General features: G+C 42.6%; 1 protein-coding gene across 5 annotated transcripts in view; it reads left to right on the top strand.

Annotated features, from left to right (window-relative positions):
* The window catches only part of LOC110498770 (ATP-citrate synthase), a 133,399-nt gene that overhangs the window by 42,091 nt on the left and 72,593 nt on the right, over window positions 1-18,715 (top strand). For all 5 annotated transcript variants that reach the window (XM_036955916.1, XM_036955912.1, XM_036955913.1 and 2 more), the window contains one exon: window positions 12,676-12,817. In XM_036955916.1, the coding sequence (XP_036811811.1) occupies window positions 12,676-12,817 (142 nt within the window). The remainder of the gene's footprint in view (window positions 1-12,675; window positions 12,818-18,715) is intronic.

Below are 18,715 nucleotides of genomic sequence, written 5' to 3'. Positions count from 1 at the left end.
CCACGCCACCCTGCCCTCCTTACCAATTTTCACTGGTTTCCCTGGAAGAGATTAAACCCAGTCTCCATTGAGGATGCTTTTAAGTGCAGGACTAGGCTTAATCTGTTTCAGGGGAAACCTATCCTTAAAGCGCTAGTTTACAACAAAACAAACATATGTCATGTGTAGCTCCTCAGAGGTTTAGTAAGAAAAGGGACAACTTGGGGACAGTTTAGACTCCCTACAGCTCATATTCATTAAGGCACATTGTAGCTAAATGTAGCAAGATGTTTTGCAACGGAAACCATTTAAATCACGTAGTAGTGCATCTGGGAGTAAACAATTGACATTGCAAAATGTTTTGCTACAGTGTGCATTGTGCACTAATGAATATGAATGACCCTGTGTCCCTCTGTCTTCTGTCTGCTTCTTCACCTCTGCCATCCGTCTTTTCCTTTTCTCCCCATCTACACCAACCACCCAGCACAGTTTGACATTTTAAATGTTTTTTTTTTTTTTTCCCTTTTGCCCCTCATTTCGACGTGTAATCAGTCTTTTCATGCTCAAATCTTTTAAGCCGCTTCTCATTATCCGTGGCTGTGGCCTGTGAAGGAATTCACAGGAGACTGCTACGGTAAGTGCAGGTGTAACCCTACACGACGAGCTCACCCATCCTGCTCCCCCACTCCTTGGGTTTGTCCCTGTCTTGCCCCACACTTCCCCAATTTAGAGGTGTGTGTGTGTGTGTGTCTTGCTTTCACGCCTATGTTCTGAATTGGCATTCTAGAACTCCCACGGACTAGGCCTAGGGAATGGTCTACATGGGTAAGTTCCTTGGGTTTCGTATTGTTTGTTTACTTTTTTTTATTTTTAAAAATAGATGTTTAGTTAATTGAGCTCATATCGGTCCCTCTTATTGGGTATCCATGCAATGAAGTGTGAAGGCCAAGGCATGCAGCCATACATGCAACCATACATGCAACCATACAACACACCCAATGCATTAGTTGATTGATGAGGTTACATAGTAAGGCTTTTATTCAAACTGTTTGGTACCTTATTTCGGTGTCGCTTATTTTGTCGTCACTGCTTTGTGTTGCCCAGTTGGTCACAGAAGCACAGGCTTCGTCAGGCTGGAGTGGAGGTAGGAATGAGTGATAGACCCTCAGTCCTCCTCCAGGTTCTCCTCTCTTCCTCCTTCTTTCCCTACGTCCATCCCTGTTTCTCTTAAGTAGTGTGTGTGGGAAATGCCTTTGTTCAGCCTCCATCCAGTTAGGTGTTTCTCATGGTGACGAACTGTCCCAATTCTCCTACTCTTTTCCAGAATGTTGACTTGCATGCTTCCCGGCATGGATTTTAAAGCATATTATTGATGTAAGCATTGGCTGGAGTACGTTTCCACCATTGTTAAATCCATGCACGGGTGTAAGTGTACACTTTGGGAGGAGGGTGTAGAATCAGACGCAAACCTTGTCAAATGGGTCTGCGGCTGTCCCGGACTGCGGTTAATTTCAGAAAGTTGCTCAAAAAAATACATTTAAAAAAAGCTAAAACATTACCCATTAGGTCAGTCATAGTGGAAGGCACAGAAAGATAAATATCCGCTACGACAGTATTTCCTCGCTCCCCCTTTTTGTTTTATGTATATATGTAGAAACGTCCCTTTTTCAGGACCCTGTCTTTCAAAGATAATTCGTAAAAATCTAAACTTCACAGCTCTTCATTGTAAAGGGTTTAAACACTGTTTTCCATGCTTGCTCAATGAACCTCAATGAACATAAACAATTAGTGAACATGCACCTGTGGAACGGTCATGAAGACACTAAGAGCTTACAGACGGTAGGCAATTAAGGTCACAGTTATGAAAACTTAGGACATTGAAGAGGCCTTTCTACTGACTCTGAAAAACACCAAATTAAAGATGCCCAGGATCCCTACTCATCTGCGTGAACGTGCTATAGGCATGCTGCAAGGGGGCATGAGGACTGCAGATGTGGCCAGGGAAATAAATTGCAATGTCCGTACTGTGAGATGCCTAAGACAGCGCTACAGGAAGCTGATCGTCCTAGCAGTGGCAGACCACGTGTTACTACAACTGCCGAAGTTACACCAGGAACGCACAATCCCTCCATCAGTGCTCGGACTGTCCGCAATCGGGTGAGAGAGGCTGGACTTAGGGCTTGTACGCCTGTTGAAAGGCAGGTCCTCACCAGAGATCACAGGCAACAATGTTGCCTATGGGCACAAACCCACCTTCACTGGACCAGACAGGACTGGTAAAAAGTGCTCTTCACTGTCTTCTCACCAGGGGTGATGGTCGGATTTAAGTTTATCGTCGAAGGAATGAGCGTTACACCGAGGCCTGTACTCTGGAGCGGGATCGATTTTTGGAGGTGGAGGGTCCGTACTGGTCTGGGGCGGTGTCACAGCATCATCGGACTTAGCTTTTTGTCATTGCAGGCAATCAACGCTGTGCGTTACAGGGAAGACATCCTCCTCCCTCATGTGGTACCCTTCCTGCAGGCTCATCCTGACATGACCCTCCAGCATGACAATTCCACCAGCCATACTGCTTGTTCTTTGTGGGATTTCCTGCAAAACAGGAATGTCAGTGTTCTGCCATGGCCAGCAAAGAGCCCTGCTCTCAATCCCATTGAGCACGTCTGGGACCTGTTGGATCAAAGGGTGAGGGCTAGGGCCATTCCCCCCCCAGAAATGTCTGGGAACTTGCACGTGCCTTGGTGGAAGAGTGGGTTAACCTCTCACAGCAATAACTGGCAAATCTGGTGCAGTCCATGAGGAGATGCACTGCAGTACTTCATGCAGCTGGCCACACCAGATACTGACTAACTTTTGATTTTTACCCCCCTCCCCCTTTGTTCAGTGACAGATTATTCAATTTATGTTAGTCACATGTCTGTGGAATTAGTTCAGTTTGTCTCAATTTTTATGTTCATACAAATATTTACACGTTAAGTTTGCTGAAAATAAACGCAGTTAACAGTGAGGACCGTTCTTTTTTTTGTGTGATTATATCACACACACACAGTGCATTCGGAAAGTATTCAGACCCCTTGACTTTTTTCATATTTTGTTATTCTAAAATTGATTAAATAGTTTTCCCTCATCAATCTACACACAGTACCCATAATGACAAAGCAAAAACAGGTTTTTAGAAATTTTGTAAATGTATAAAAAAACAAAAAGGAAATATCACAAGTGTTGAGACCCTTTACTCAGTTCTTTGAAGCACCTTTGGCAGTGATTACAGCCTCTAGTGGGTATGACGCTGTATGTTTGGCTCATCTGTATTTGGGGAGTTTCTCCCATTCTTCTCTGCAGATTGTCTCAAGCTCTGTCAGGTTGGATGGGGAGCTTCGCTGCACAGCTTTTTTCAGGTCTCTCCAGAGATGTTAGATCGGGTTTAAGTCCGGGCTCTGGCTGAGCCACTCAAGGACATTCGGTGACTTATCCCAAGGCCACTCTCTTGTCTTGGCTGTGTGCTTAGGGTTGTTGTCCTGTTGGAAGGTGAACCTTTGCCCCGGTCTGAGGTCTTGAGCGCTCTGGAGCAGGTTTTCGTCAAGGATCGCTCTGTACTTTGTTCTGTTCATCTTTCCCTCGATCCTGACTCGTCTTCCAGTCCCTGCCGTTGAGAACACTCCCACAGAATTCCCACACATCGTTCTTCACCGTAGGGATGGTGCCAGGTTTCCTCCAGACGTGACGCTTGGCATTTTGGCCAAGGAGTTCTGTCTTGGTTTCATCAGACCAGGGAATTTAGTTTCTCATGGTCAGTCCTTTAGGTGCCTTTTGGCAAACTCCTAGTGGGCTGTAATGTGCTTTTACCTTTATTAATCGAACCCCAGGCTGTAGTGACGCCTCAACACTGCTATGCAGTGCCTTGGACTACTGTGTCATTGTGTGCCTTCATGTGCTTTTTTAAATGAGAAATGGCTTCCGTCTTGCTGCTCTACCATATAGGCCTGATTTGGTGTAGTGCTGCGGAGATGGGAGAACCATCCAGAAGGACAACCATCACTCTGAACTCTGTCAGAGTGACCATTGGGTTCTTGGTCACCTCCCTGACCAGGGCCCTTCTCCCCTGATTTCTCAGTTTGGCCAGGCGGCCAGCTCTAAAAAGGGTCCTGGTGTTTCCAAACTTCTTCCATTTAAGAATGATGGAGGCCACTGTGTCCTTGGACCTTCAATGCTGCAGCCATTTTGTGATACCCTTCCCCAGATCTGTGCCTCGACACAATCCTGTCTCTCAACTCTATAGACAATTCCTTGAACCTCATGGCTTGGTTTTTGCGCTGACATGCACTGTCAACTGTGGAATCTTATATAGACAGGTCTGTGTCTTTCCAAATCATGTCCAATCAATTGAATTTACCACAAGTACACTCCAAGTTGTAGAAACATCTCAAGGATGATCAATGGAAACAGGATGCACCTGAGCTCAATTTCGAGTCTCATAGCAAATGGTCTGGAATACTTAGTAAAACAGTTTATTTTATTTTATTTTTTTTATCTCTGTGGGGACGATTGTTGCTAATGTGACTAGAATAACTTTCCGGAACAGACATTTATCTTTATATGGACAGAAAGCTTAAATTGTTAATCTAACTGCAGTGTCCAATTTACAATAGCTATTAGTGTAAAAGTACCATGTTATTGTTTGAGGAGTGCACAACATATCACTGGTATCAAATGGTTTGATACATTCAGCGATCTTGCTCTGATTTGTCGTCCTGAGGGTCCCAGAGAGAAAATGTAGCATAGTTTTGTTTGATAAAACTATTTTTATGTTCAAATGTAGGAACAGCGGTCTGTAGTTTGACCCCACTGCTGTTTCTGAAAAATCAATTTCAGAATAAGGTTGTAACGTAACAAAATTGTACTTTTTGGGGGGGGTTGTATTATTTCTGACAGTACAGTTGGAAATGTAAAGGAGGGACAGATCGTAGGGGCAGAAGGGTGGCTGCAATTGGGCTCAAAACACCGTTGCCAGAGGGCTGTTACACCAGCCGCTGGCACTCCCTCCCCTTTTGTGTCTGATAGATCTGGATAGGCGTAGCCTATTATTTAATAGCTCCTCCAGTCATCTAGGTTCTGATATGTTGATTCCACCTTCTAGTCATGACAGCAGATGGCAAGCATAGATGGAAGGAAACTAAGATCTGGAATGAAACAAAGCCCTGGTAAGACTGTGGCGAACAAATGCTTTTAATTTAGTTTTTTTTCCAGAGGGGGGATTACAGGTACAAAAACAAAGAAATGCATACAAAGAACTGCAAACCAGGTCATTTTTTCCCTGGTCAGGTCATTCTGTTCCCGTTAAAGGTTGTTCTGATTTAATTAGATCTGTGGACCATGCTTTTTTTTATGGCTAGCTTAGAATATGAGCGTTCCAAAAGTTGTTTATATACACTGCTCAAAAAAAATAAAGGGAACACTTAAACAACACAATGTAACTCCAAGTCAATCACACTTCTGTGAAATCAAACTGTCCACTTAGGAAGCAACACTGATTGACAATAAATTTCACATGCGGTTGTACAAATAGAATAGACAGGTGGAAATTATAGGCAATTAGCAAGATACCCCCAATAAAGGAGTGGCTCTGCAGGTGATGACCACAGACCACTTCTCAGTTCCTATGCTTCCTGGCTGATGTTTTGGTCACTTTTGAATGCTGGCGGTGCTTTCACTCTAGTGGTAGCATGAGACGGAGTCTACAACCCACACAAGTGGCTCAGGTAGTGCAGCTCATCCAGGATGGCACATCAATGCGAGCTGTGGCAAGAAGGTTTGCTGTGTCTGTCAGCGTAGTGGCCAGGGCATGGAGGCGCTACCAGGAGACAGGCCAGTACATCAGTAGACGTGGAGGAGGCCATAGGAGGGCAACAACCCAGCAGCAGGACCGCTACCTCCGCCTTTGTGCAAGGAGGAGCAGGAGGAGCACTGCCAGAGCCCTGCAAAATGACCTCCAGCAAGCCACAAATGTGCATGTGTCTGCTCAAACGGTCAGAAACAGAGACTCCATGAGGGTGGTATGAGGGCCCGACGTCCACAGGTGGGGGTTGTGCTTTACAGCCCAACACCGTGCAGGACGTTTGGCATTTGCCATGATTGGCAAATTCGCCACTGGCGCCCTGTGCTCTTCACAGATGAAAGCAGGTTCACACTGAGCACATGCGACAGATGTGACAGAGTCTGGAGACGCCATGGAGAACTTTCTGCTGCCTGCAACATCCTCCAGCATGACCGGTTTGGAGGTTGGTCAGTCATGGTGTGGGGTGGCATTTCTTTGGGGGGCCGCACAGCCCTCCATGTGCTCGCCAGAGGTAGCCTGACTGCCATTAGGTACCGAGATGAGATCCTCAGACCCCGTGTGAGACCAAATGCTGGTGAGGTTGGCCCTGGGTTCCTCCTAATGCAAGACAATGCTAGACCTCATGTGGCTGGAGTGTGTCAGCAGTTCCTGCAAGAGGAAGGCATTGATGCTATGGACTGGCCTGCCCGTTCCCCAGACCTGAATCCAATTGAGCACATCTGGGACATCATGTCTCGCTCCATCCACCAACGCCAAGTTGCACCACAGACTGTCCAGGAGTTGGATGCTTTAGTCCAGGTCTGGGAGGAGATCCCTCAGGAGACCATCTGCCACCTCATCAGGAGCATGCCCAGGCGTTGTCGGGAGGTCATACAGGCACGTGGAGGCCACACACTACTGAGCCTCATTTAGACTTGTTTTAAGGACATTACATCAAAGTTGGATCAGCCTGTAGTGTGGTTTTCCACTTTAATTTTGAGTGTGACTCCAAATCCAGACCTCCATGGGTTGATAAATTTGATTTCCATTGATCATTTTTGTGTGATTTTTGTTGTCAGCACATTCAACTATGTAAAGAAAAAAGTATTTAATAAGAATATTTCATTCATTCAGATCTAGGATGTTATTTTAGTGTTCCCTTTTTATTTTTTTGAGCAGTGTATTATAGAGAGCATTCCTTTCGTGAGCACAGATAATTTATTCTTAAATCCCATCATTGAATGGTTCGGTAGTTCAGTTTCCCAAGTGACACCATAGGATCTATGTTGTACGTATAGAAAAATGAGTTTCCTTTTGCTGTGTATATATCTTTAATATATTAGAATTTTAACAAAACCATTACTGTCCCAAGATAGTAAGGGTTTGCAAGGCATTATTGGGAAATGGGAGTGCCACGTTGTTTTTTAATTTTGCGCCACATAGAAATTGTGTGAGAAAATCTGACCAAAGCGTAGTTTACATTGTTGAATGGCTATATCAGTGAATACCTTTTTCCAGGGAGATAGGTGACACCATATTTCTCGCTGTACTCAGCCAGGGGGCAGACGAGTCGTGCCTAAACCAATTAAGGATATGGTGACATGCTAGTGCCTGGATATGCAATTTTAAAGTTTGGTATGGATAGTCCTATGTCTTTCCTCTCTTTGTAAATTAGTTAATTTTATCTTGAATCGTTTACCTTGCCATTCACTGAATATTTGTAAAAAATAATTAAGGACACCTGCTCTTTCCATTACATAGAGGTGGATTCAGGCGAAAGGTGTGATCCCTTATTGATGTCACTTGTTTAATCCACTTCAATCAGTGTGCGTGAACGGGAGGAGACAGGTTAAATATATTTTTATGCCTTGAGACATGGATTGTGTATGTGTGCCATTCAGTGTGAATGGGCAAGACAAAATATTTAAGTGCCTTTGAACGGGGTATGGTAGTAGGTGCCAGGCGTAGGGTTGTGGCGGTCATGACATTTTGTCAACCGGCTATTGTCATGCAAAAGTTGACCGGTCTCACAGTAATTGACCATTAATTAACAATAATCATGTTCAATTTCTCCAGGCCTACACATGTACAAGCTGCATAGAAGCCCCTGAAATGTGCTCCTTTGGAATATAAAAAAGTAAAATCTACAAGAAGAATATAATTTTACTTAGCTGAATAAAATAGAAAGGATATGTTTCTACTTTGGGTTTATAGCGGAGCATGTTGATATTCCGCCCAATCGCTGAATGCCATGGACTCTCCAACCCTGTTCCTACAGCTACCCAATACTTAATTTGGGAAACCAAGTGAAATCTGTTTGGGAATTGTTGACAGCCCCTTTGCGAGCTTGAGTATGGAATATAGGAGATGGTAACGCATGGTGGGGAGATTCTGTATAGCTAAAGGTAATGTCATCCAATTCATTATGAAAAGTGCACTATTAGTAGGTTTATTCAAATACAAATTCACTATAATTGTAGGCTAACTTTAAGCCGGCCTTTACAATCAATGAACCAACAACATCGCTTGGGGCTCTCCCAATCTCTTGGATAGAAATTTTACTCTAATTTGTTTAATTTTGGAGTATATACCAAATACATCTTAACCTTTTATGGCTAGGGTTCCGCTCCACTGAAATGGCAGAGTGAAATTCAAATATATATTTTTTTTATATTTAACTTTACAGCGAAAGCACACCATACAATTGTGTTAGGTCAGCGCCTAGTCACAAAACATACAGCCATTTTCCAGCCAAAGAGAGGAGTCACAAAAAGCAGAAATAGAGAAAATGAATCACTAACCTTTGATCTTTATCAGATGGCACTCATTGGACTTCATGTTACACAATACATGTATGTTTTGTTTGATAAAGTTCATATTTATATCCAAAAATCTGTTTACATTGGCGCGTTATGTTAGTAATGTTGTGCCTCAAACATTCGGCGAATTTGCAGAGGGCCACATCAATTTACAGAAATACTCATCATAAACTTTGATGAAAGATACAAGTGTTATGCATAGAATTAAAGATCTACTTCTCCTTAACCAGTTGCGACGAGCAAACCCGGATCCGGGATCCTATTTATAGCCTCAAGCTCATTACCATAACGCAACGTTAACTATTCATGAAAATCGCAAATAAAATGAAATAAATATGCTAGCTCTCAAGCTTAGCCTTTTGTTAACAACACTGTCATCTCAGATTTTCAAAATATGCTATTCAACCATAGCAAAACAAGCATTTGTGTAAGAGTATTGATACCTAGCGTAGCATTTAGCTTAGCATTCAGTGTGCAACATTTTCACAAAAACAAGAAAAGCATTCAACTAAAATCATTTACCTTTGAAGAACTTCAGATGTTTTCAATGAGGAGACTCAGTTAGATAGCAAATGTTCAGTTTTTCCAAAAATATTATTTGTGTAGGAGAAATCGCTCCGTTTTGTTCTTCACGTTTGGCTGAGAAAAAAACCAGAAAATTCAGTCATAACGCAAACTTTTTTTTAAATTAACTCCATAATATCGACAGAAACATGGCAAACGTTGTTTAGAATCAATCCTCAAGGTGTTTTTCACATCTATTCGATGATAAGTCACTCCTGGCAGTTTGGTTTCTCCTCTGTTCAAAATAGAAAAATGCGCGCACCTGGAGATTGCGCAATAGTTTCGACGGAGGACACCCAGCGGACACCTGGTAAATGTAGTCTCTTATGGTCAATTTTCCAATGATATGCCTACAAATACGTCACAATGCTGCAAACACCTTGGGGAAACGACAAAGTGTAGGCTCTCTCCTTGCGCATTCACAGCCATATAAGGAGACATTAGTACACAGCGCCTCAAAAATCTGGCTCCCTTCCTGTATGAAATTTCATCTTGGTTTCGCCTGTAGCATTAGTTCTGTGGCACTCACAGACAATATCTTTGCAGTTTTGGAAACGTCAGTGTTTTCTTTCCAAAGCTGTCAATTATATGCAGAGTCGAGCATCTTTTCGTGACAAAATATCTTGTTTAAAACGGGAATGTTTTTCATCCAAAAATGAAATACTGCCCCCAGAGTTTCATGAGGTTAATGCAACCGCTGTGTCAGATTTCAAAAAAGCTTTACAGCAAAAGCACACCATGCAATAATCTGAGTACAGCGCTCAACCACAAAAACAAGCCATACAGATACCCGCCATGTTGTGGAGTCTGTAAAAGTCAGAAATTATGTTATAAATATTCACTTACCTTTGATCTTCATCAGAATGCACTCCCAGGAATCCCAGTTCCACAAATGTTTGTTTTGTTTGAAGTTCATCTTTGTCATTTTTGTCCTTTTTGTTAGCACATTTAGTTCACCAATCGAAATTCCCAAAGTCCAGATGAAAAGTCAATAAAGTTCCATTACAGTTCGTAGATTATATACATCGCTTGACATGTTTCTATCTTTAGGATGTTTTATCATTAATCTTCAATAATGTTTCAACCGGACAATTCCTTTGTCTTTAGAAATGAAAAGGAACGGAGTTCGCGCTCACGGCCACACGGGAGTCTTAGCTCAAGGCATTCTGCCAGACCCCTGCCTCAAACAGCTCTTATTCACTCCCCCTTCACAGTAGAAGCCTGAAACAACTTTCTAAAACTGTTGACATCTAGTGGAAGCCTTGGGAAGTGCAATATTACCCCATAGACACTGTTTATTCGATAGGCAATGACTTTGAAAACTACAAACTTCAGATTTCCCACTTCCTGGTTGGATTTTTCTCAGGTTTTTGCCTGCCATATGAGTTCTGTTATACTCATACATCATTCAAACAGTGTCAATGTGCATGAGCCTGGCCTGCCACAGGAGTCGCTAGAGCGCAATGGGACATTCCGGCCGGCTAAACATTCCCCTAACCCGGATGATTTTGGACCAATTGTGCGCTGCCTCATGGGTCTCCTAGTTGCGGCCGGCTGCGACAGAGCCTGGACTCTAACCAGGATCTCTAGTGGCACAGCTAGCACTGCAATGCAGTGCCTTAGACCACTGCGCCACTCTGGAGGCCCAGGATAAACACTTTGTAACAAACCGGCTTTGGTCCATGTGGCCCAATTTGGGTAAGTCTCGAGACTGGATGACAACATTTTGGAAAACAGTTTAAGATCTGTGTTTATCAAGGATGGGGGGGGGGATAGTGAGAACACTGGGTGACATCCTTAACTTTGTTTTTATAAAAGTGCAATTAGTGCTGTGTTCACATCTTTCCTAAAGTAACCTTTGTGACCGACTGTAATAATTTGAGGTTTCTTCTTTTAGAAAGGACTTAGTCTGGCTTGGTGTGGGTTTACAATCTGCGATGTACAGTTCTTTATAGAAGCGGGAGAAACTAGATCAATTTGGGTTCTGATTTAGTAATTCCAGTTTTAGATTTAATAGTTGCATAAATCAGTTAATTGATCATTGCTGTGTAGCTTGTTGTCCAGTGCTGGGTCGATTTACCATGGAAGTAATGGTTGAGTCTTACTCAATACATGGTACTTTCAGTAAATTAAGTTTAATTTACAGGAAAGAATTTCAATTGATTGTTTAATTTTTTGATTTCCTTTTACAGCTTAGTTCATGCTGTTTCCAGGTCATGCACATTGGCCGCTGTCTTTAAACTCCACTTTAGTTGAGTAGGTATCCACTTTAAAAGTGAGCCGTGCAAAAGACTCTGCCCTCTGCCCTCGACTTCTCTTATGTCCTTACAAACAATCTCTCGAATATTGGCCAACGCTTTCTGTTGTCGGGTGTTGAGCAGCCATGTTCCCACAAGTGAATTGTGAACGGACAGAATATGCCAGCTGCTGTAGCGAAATAGACAATTGCTATTGTTCCTTGTAATACAGTGAATGTCCCAAACGTTATTGTGATGGTTAAATGTTGACAATTATTTATAAATAAGTCAGTTAATTCATAGTTTTGCTATAAAAAAAAAAAAGCCACGAGGAAGCCACGTGTTTCAATGCATGCTACTGGAACCTGAACTACCAAACTGCTCTGCACTTTGCCCTTTGCTGTGTTCACTTTGGGTTGGGGTCAAGAATTGTTTTAAAATGCAATATTACATGTTTATTTCCTTGGTGAGGCACATTAGAGTTGTTGCTTTGGAATAATTCATTACTCATTCTTCCATTTTCAGGTGGTGTTTCAGTAACGCTTTCCAGTACAATGAAAAACCAAAACATTTGTCTGTTGAGCACCTTAGGAAAGAGAGCCCTTAGCTCCAAGAATGGGAAATGTATATCCTACTGACAAATATAACTAGTCAGACTCTTGACTTAATTCAATACCTTCAGATAAATAGTTTTACGTGTATGTCTTTTTTCATCAAAGTCGTGGGCAATGGGAAAGATTATTTTCAACAATTTCCCCCAATCAAAGATTCATAGTTTTTTTTATTTCTGTAATCGAGGTATGCACACAATGATATATGTATCAAACTTATATATGTATCAAATACAAAACATTCACCATTCTATTCTTCTCACACCTGCATTGGTTTCAGTTCTCATAACATTTCTGAGCTTGCCTCAGGTTTCCATGAACAAATGTTTGAGAAGAAATACAATGTCAGATTCAGACCCCCTCTTGTTTAAAATGAATAGTTCCTTCATCCCCCTTGTCCATTTGCCTCCCCTGGTGTCTGCTTTCAGAAAAAACAGAGAACCCTCCCTCTGATACATTTCCCATGTAACATTTGTGACGCCTCTCCTCAATATCCTCACAGAATTAACAGCCTATCATGTGCTCCCCGTCCCCGTTGCTTGTCTCTGTTCTTAGTGCCTTGCTGTACTCTACAATAACCCCTCCTGTGTGTGCTGTCTCTTCTCTTCCTCCACTCTTATCCACTCCCTCATTTTCTCATCTCCCTGCAGCCAAAGCCTCCATGCTGTTTAGCAGAAACACCAAAGCCATCATGTGGGGCATGCAGACGCGGGCGGTGCAAGGCATGCTCGACTTTGACTACGTGTGCTCACGGGACGAGCCCTCTGTGGCGGCCATGGTCTATCCCTTCACGTAGGTTCCTCAAGACTCTTGAGCCCAATTTCCATTCTCCCACAAATCTTTCCTCAGTGTGCACTTGTTCACTACCACTCAAGGACTTTAAAATAATTGATTGTTGTAGATTGCTATAAAAATACAGAGTACCCTTTTGAAAGGCACAGAATTTATTCACAAAAAAGTTAGAAATGTAGAGAGGTGGAATAAACATTTATTTTAGAGCCAAACTGAGCTTACCAAATTATACAACACATTATCAGAAGCACAGTGCACTTTGTCTCATGTCTGTAGGTCTCACCATTGCTGAGATGTGTATATACATTTTTGTGTCCAAATTCTGGTTCAAAGTGGCCTGAGAATGCACACATCGGAGGCCACCCGTGTCATTTTGGTGCCATTTTTGGAACAATGGCTAAGCCTTTTCCAAAAATGGCACCAAAATGACACGGGTGGACTCTGATTTACAAACCGAAACTAAAATATCTCAAGATAGGAATGTTGTATTAACATGACATTTTCAGGGGTTATATAAAATTAGCATGTTAAAATTAAGTATAATTGTGTACAGTGGAGAACAGGTATTTGATACACTGCAGATTTTGCAGGTTTTCCTACATACAAAGCATGTAGAGGTCTGTAATTTTTATCATAGGTACACTTCAACTGTAAGAGACGAAATCTAAAACAAAAATCCAGAAAATCATGGTTTTTAAGTAATTAATTAGCATTTTATTGCATCTCCCATTCCTCCTCTGGATCATCCAGATGGTCATTGGCAAACTTCAGATGGGCCTGGACATGCGCTGGCATGAGCAGGGGGACCTTGGGTGCGCGGCAGTATTTTAATCCATGACGGCGTAGTGTGTTACTAATGGTTTTCTTTGAGACTGTGGTCCCAGCTCTCTTCAGGTCATTGACCAGGTCCTGCCGTGTAGTTCTGGGCGGATCCCTCACCTTCCTCATGATCATTGATGCCCCACGAGGTGAGATCTTGCATGGAGCCCCAGACCGAGGGTGATTGACCGTCATCTTGAACTTCTTCCATTTTCTAATAATTGCGCCAACAGTTGTTGCCTTCTCACCAAGCTGCTTGCCTATTGTCCTGTAGCCCATCCCAGCCTTGTGCAGCTCTACAATTGTATCCCTGATGTCCTTACACAGCTCTCTGGTCTTGGCCATTGTGGAGAGGTTGGAGTCTGTTTGATTGAGTGTGCGGACAGGTGTCTTTTATACAGGTAATGAGTTCAAACAGGAGCAGTTAATACAGGTAATGAGTGGAGAACAGGGGGGGCTTCTTAAAGAAAAACTAACAGGTCTGTGAGAGTCGGAATTCTATTTCACCTTTATTTAACCAGGTAGGCAAGTTGAGAACAAGTTCTCATTTACAATTGCGACCTGGCCAAGATAAAGCAAAGCAGTTCGACACATACAATGACAGAGTTACACATGGAGTAAAACAAACATACAGTCAATAATACAGTATAAACAAGTCTATATACGATGTGAGCAAATGAGGTGAGAGAAGGGAGGTAAAGGCAAAAAAAGGCCATGGTGGCAAAGCAAGCATTGCACAAGCATTTCGCTACACTCACATTAACATCTGCTAACCATGTGTATGTGACAAATAAAATTTGATTTGATTTGAAATACAATATAGCAAGTTAAAACACTGGAATGGTAGATTTGCAATGGAAGAATGTGCAAAGTAGAAATAAAAATAATGGGGTGCAAAGGAGCTAAATAAATAAATGCAATACAGTAGGGAAAGAGGTAGTTGTTTGGGCTAAATTATAGGTGGTCTATGTACAGGTGCAGAAATCTGAGCTGCTCTGACAGTTGGTGCTTAAAGCTAGTGAGGGAGATGAGTGTTTCCAGTTTCAGAGATTTTTGTAGTTCGTTCCAGTCATTGGCAGCAGAGAACTGGAAGGAGAGGTGGCCAAAGAAAGAATTGGTTTTGGGGGTGACTAGAGGGATATACCTGCTGGAGCGTGTGCTACAGGTGGGAGATGCTATGGTGACCAGCGAGCTGAGATAAGGGGGGACTTTACCTAGCAGGAGCGACCTCATTGATGTATACAGAGAAGAGAATCGGTCCAAGAATTGAACTGCCAGAGGTCCGGACAGCAGACCCTCCGATTTGACACACTGAACTCTATCAGAGAAGTAGTTGGTGAACCAGGCGAGGCAATCATTTGAGAAACCAAGGCTGTCGAGTCTGCCGATGAGGATGTGGTGATTGACAGAGTCGAAAGCCTTGGCCAGATCGATGAATACGGCTGCACAGTAATGTTTCTTATCGATGGCGGTTAAGATATTGTTTAGGACCTTGAGCGTGGCTGAGGGTGCACCCATGACCAGCTCTGAAACCAGATTGCATAGCAGAGAAGGTATGGTGAAATTAGAAATGGTCGGTCTTACAGGTTGGTAGGTGATCAAATACTTATGTCATGCAATAAAATGCAAATTAATTACTTAAAAATCACACAATGTGATTTTCTGGATTTTTGTTTTAGATTCCGTCTCTCATAGTTGAAGTGTACCTATGATAAAAATTACAGACCTCTACTTGCTTTGTCAGCAGGAAACACTGCCGATTTTGCAGGTTATCAAATCTCCCCACTGTATACACACACACACACTGCTCAAAAAACTAAAGGGAACACTTAAACAACACAATGTAACTCCAATCAATCACACTTCTGTGAAATCAAACTGTCCACTTAGGAAGCAACACTGACAATAAATTGCTGTTGTGCAAATGGAATAGACAGGTGGAAATTATAGGCAATTAGCAAGACACCCCCAATAAAGGAGTGGCTCTGCAGGTGATGACCACAGACCACTTCTCAGTTCCTATGCTTCCTGGCTGATGTTTTGGTCACTTTTGAATGCTGGCGGTGTTTTCACTCTTATTTAACCAGGTAGGCCAGTTGAGAACAAGTTCTCATTTACATCTGCGACCTGGCCAAGATAAAGCAAAGCGGTGCGACACAAACCGAGTTACACATGGAATGGGGAGCGCTGCCAGAGCCCTGCAAAATGACCTCCAGCAGGCCACAAATGTGCATGTGTCTGCTCAAACGGTCAGAAACAGACTACATGAAGATGGTATGAGGGCCCGACGTCCACAGGTGGGGGTTGTGCTTACAGCCCAACACCGTGAAGGACGTTTGGCATTTGCCAGAGAACACCAAGATTGGCAAATTCGCCACTGGCGAAATGAACATGTTTGCAAATTATGGGCTGAACATTTCCTTAACCCATTGAAGTTATTCATTTTCCATTTTGGATGTCCTCTGTTTACTTAGGTCAATAATGTGAATCATCTATGCATTCTAGCTAGCTACTAATGTATTACCCATGTTTATTTCTGGTGAGTTTTTTCCCTGCCCCCTAATTCTGGCAATCCATGAACATGAAGTACCCTAAAGATTAATAGATGAAAAGGTCAGAAAGGTCAAACTACAGCAAGTATGGCCAATAAAACCAAAAAAGAGATGATGAATCTTTTATCAAGTCTATCTGATGCAACATTTACTAATGTAAAGATAAAGAAAACAGAGGGCATATACAGTTAGTCTAAATTTATGTACACCTAGTCCAAATTAATTTAAACTTAGTTTTTCACAATTCCTGACATTTAATCCTAGTAAAAATCCCCTGTCTTAGGTCAGTTAGGATCACAACTTTATTTTAAGAATGTGAAAATAATAGTAGTGATTTAATTATTTCAGCTTTTATTTCTTTTATCACATTCCCAGTGGGTCAGAAGTTTATATACACTCAATTTGTATTTGGTAGCATTGCCTTTAAATTGTTTAACTTGGGTCAAATGTTTTGTGTAACCTTCCACAAGCCTCCCACAATAAGTTGGGTGAATTTTGTCCCATTCCTCCTGACAAAGCTGGTGTAACGGAGTCAGGTTTGTAGGCCTCCTTGCTCGTACACGCTTTTTCAGTTCTGCCCACACATTTTCTATAGGATTGAGGTGAGAGCTTTAAGCCATTTTGCCACAACTTTGGAAGCATGCTTGGAGTCTTTGTCCATTTGGAAGACTCATTTACCTCCAAGTTTTAATTTGATGTCTAGAGATGTTGCTTCAATTTATCCACATACTTTTCCTTTCTGATGATGCCATCTATTTTGTGAGATGCACCAGTCCCTCCTGCAGCAAAGCACCCACACAACATGATGCTGCCACCCCCGTGCTTCACTGTTGGGATGGTGTTCTTTGGCTTGCAAGCATCCCCCTTTTTCTTCCAGATGGTCATTATTGCCAAACAGTTCTATTTTTGTTTCATCAGACCAGAGGACATTTCTCAAAAAAAGTACGGTCTTTGTCCCCATGTGCAGTAGCAAACCGTAGTCTGGCTTTTTTATGGCGGTTTTGGAGCAGTGGCTTCCTTGCTGAGCGGCCTTCCAGGTTATGTCGATATAGGACTCGTTTTACTGTGGATACTTTTGTACCTGTTTCCTCCAGTATCTTCACAAGGTCCTTTGCTGCTGTTCTGGGATTGATTTGCACTCTTAGCACCAAAGTACGTTCATCTCTAGGAGACTGAATGCGTCTCCTTCCTGAGCGGTTTGTCGGCTGTGGTCCCATGGTGTTTATACTTGCTTACTATTGTTTGTACAGATGAACGTGATACCTTCAGGCGTTTGGAAATTGCTCCCAGGGATGAACCAGACTTGTGGAAGTCTACCATTTTTTTCTGAGGTCTTGGGCTGATTTATTTTTATTTTCCCATGATGTCAAGCAAGGAGGCACTGAGTTTGAAGGTAGGCCTTGAACTACATCCACAGGTACACCTCCAATTAGCTCAAATGATGTCAATTAGCCTATCGGAAGTTTCTAAATCCATGACACATTTTTCTGGAATTTTTCAAGCTGTTTAAATGTACAGCTTTCCATAAAGATACAACATAACAATTAGGGCTCAGCTTGCTTAATGCAGGGTGCATCATCTAGTATGCACCTGTAATTAAAAATGTATACACACAGTATACACTGAGTGTACAAAACATTAAGGACACCTTCCTAATATTGAGTTGCACCCACCCCTTTTGCCCTCAGAAAAGCCTAAATTTGTCAGGGCATGGACTCTACAAGTTTTCCGCAGGGACGCTGGCCCATGTTGACTCCAACGCGTCCCACAGTTGTGACAAGCCGGCTGGATTTCCTTTGGGTTCTTTACCGTTCTTGAAATACACAGGAAACTGTTGAGCGTGAAAAACCCAGCAGTGTTGTAGTTCTTGACATAAAGCAGTGCGCCTGGCACCTACTACCAAACCCTGTTAAAGGCACTTATATTGTCTTGCCCATTCACCCTCTCATTGAAACATATACACAATCCATTTCTCAAGGCTTAACAATCCTTCTTTAACCGGTTTGCTCCCTTTCATCTTTCAATGCCAATAGTCTATGTAGCCATTTGATTAGCTGTTCAGGAGTCTTATGGCTTGGGGGTAGAAGCTGTTGAGAAGCCGTATGGACCTAGAATTGGCGCTCTGGTACCACTTGCTGTGCGGTAGCAGAGAGACATCGAGGAACTTAATGCTTTCAACCTGCTCCACTACAGCCCCGCCGATGAGAATGGGGACGTGCTCGATCTCCTTTTCCTGTAGTCCACAATTATCTCCTTTGTTTTGATCATGTTGAGAGAGGTTGTTGTCCTGGCACTACACGTCCAGGTCTCTGACCTCCTCCCTATAGGCTGTCTCATCGTTGTCGGTGATCAGGCCTATCAAATCAACATGAATTGGTCACATACACGTGTTCAGCAGATGTTATTGTGGGTGTAGCGAAATGCTTGTCCCACTGTTGACATCAGCAAACTTAATGATGTTGGGAGTCCTGTCATGCCTGCTCAGTACAGGAGGGTACTGAGCACGCACCCCTGAGGGGCCCCCATG

Source organism: Oncorhynchus mykiss, chromosome 20 (genome assembly GCF_013265735.2).
Source record: "Oncorhynchus mykiss isolate Arlee chromosome 20, USDA_OmykA_1.1, whole genome shotgun sequence".
In the NCBI taxonomy this organism is placed as follows: Eukaryota; Metazoa; Chordata; class Actinopteri; order Salmoniformes; family Salmonidae; genus Oncorhynchus; species Oncorhynchus mykiss.
The sequence above is the reverse complement of the archived record's forward strand: the minus strand, read 5'-3'. Positions and strand labels throughout refer to the sequence as shown.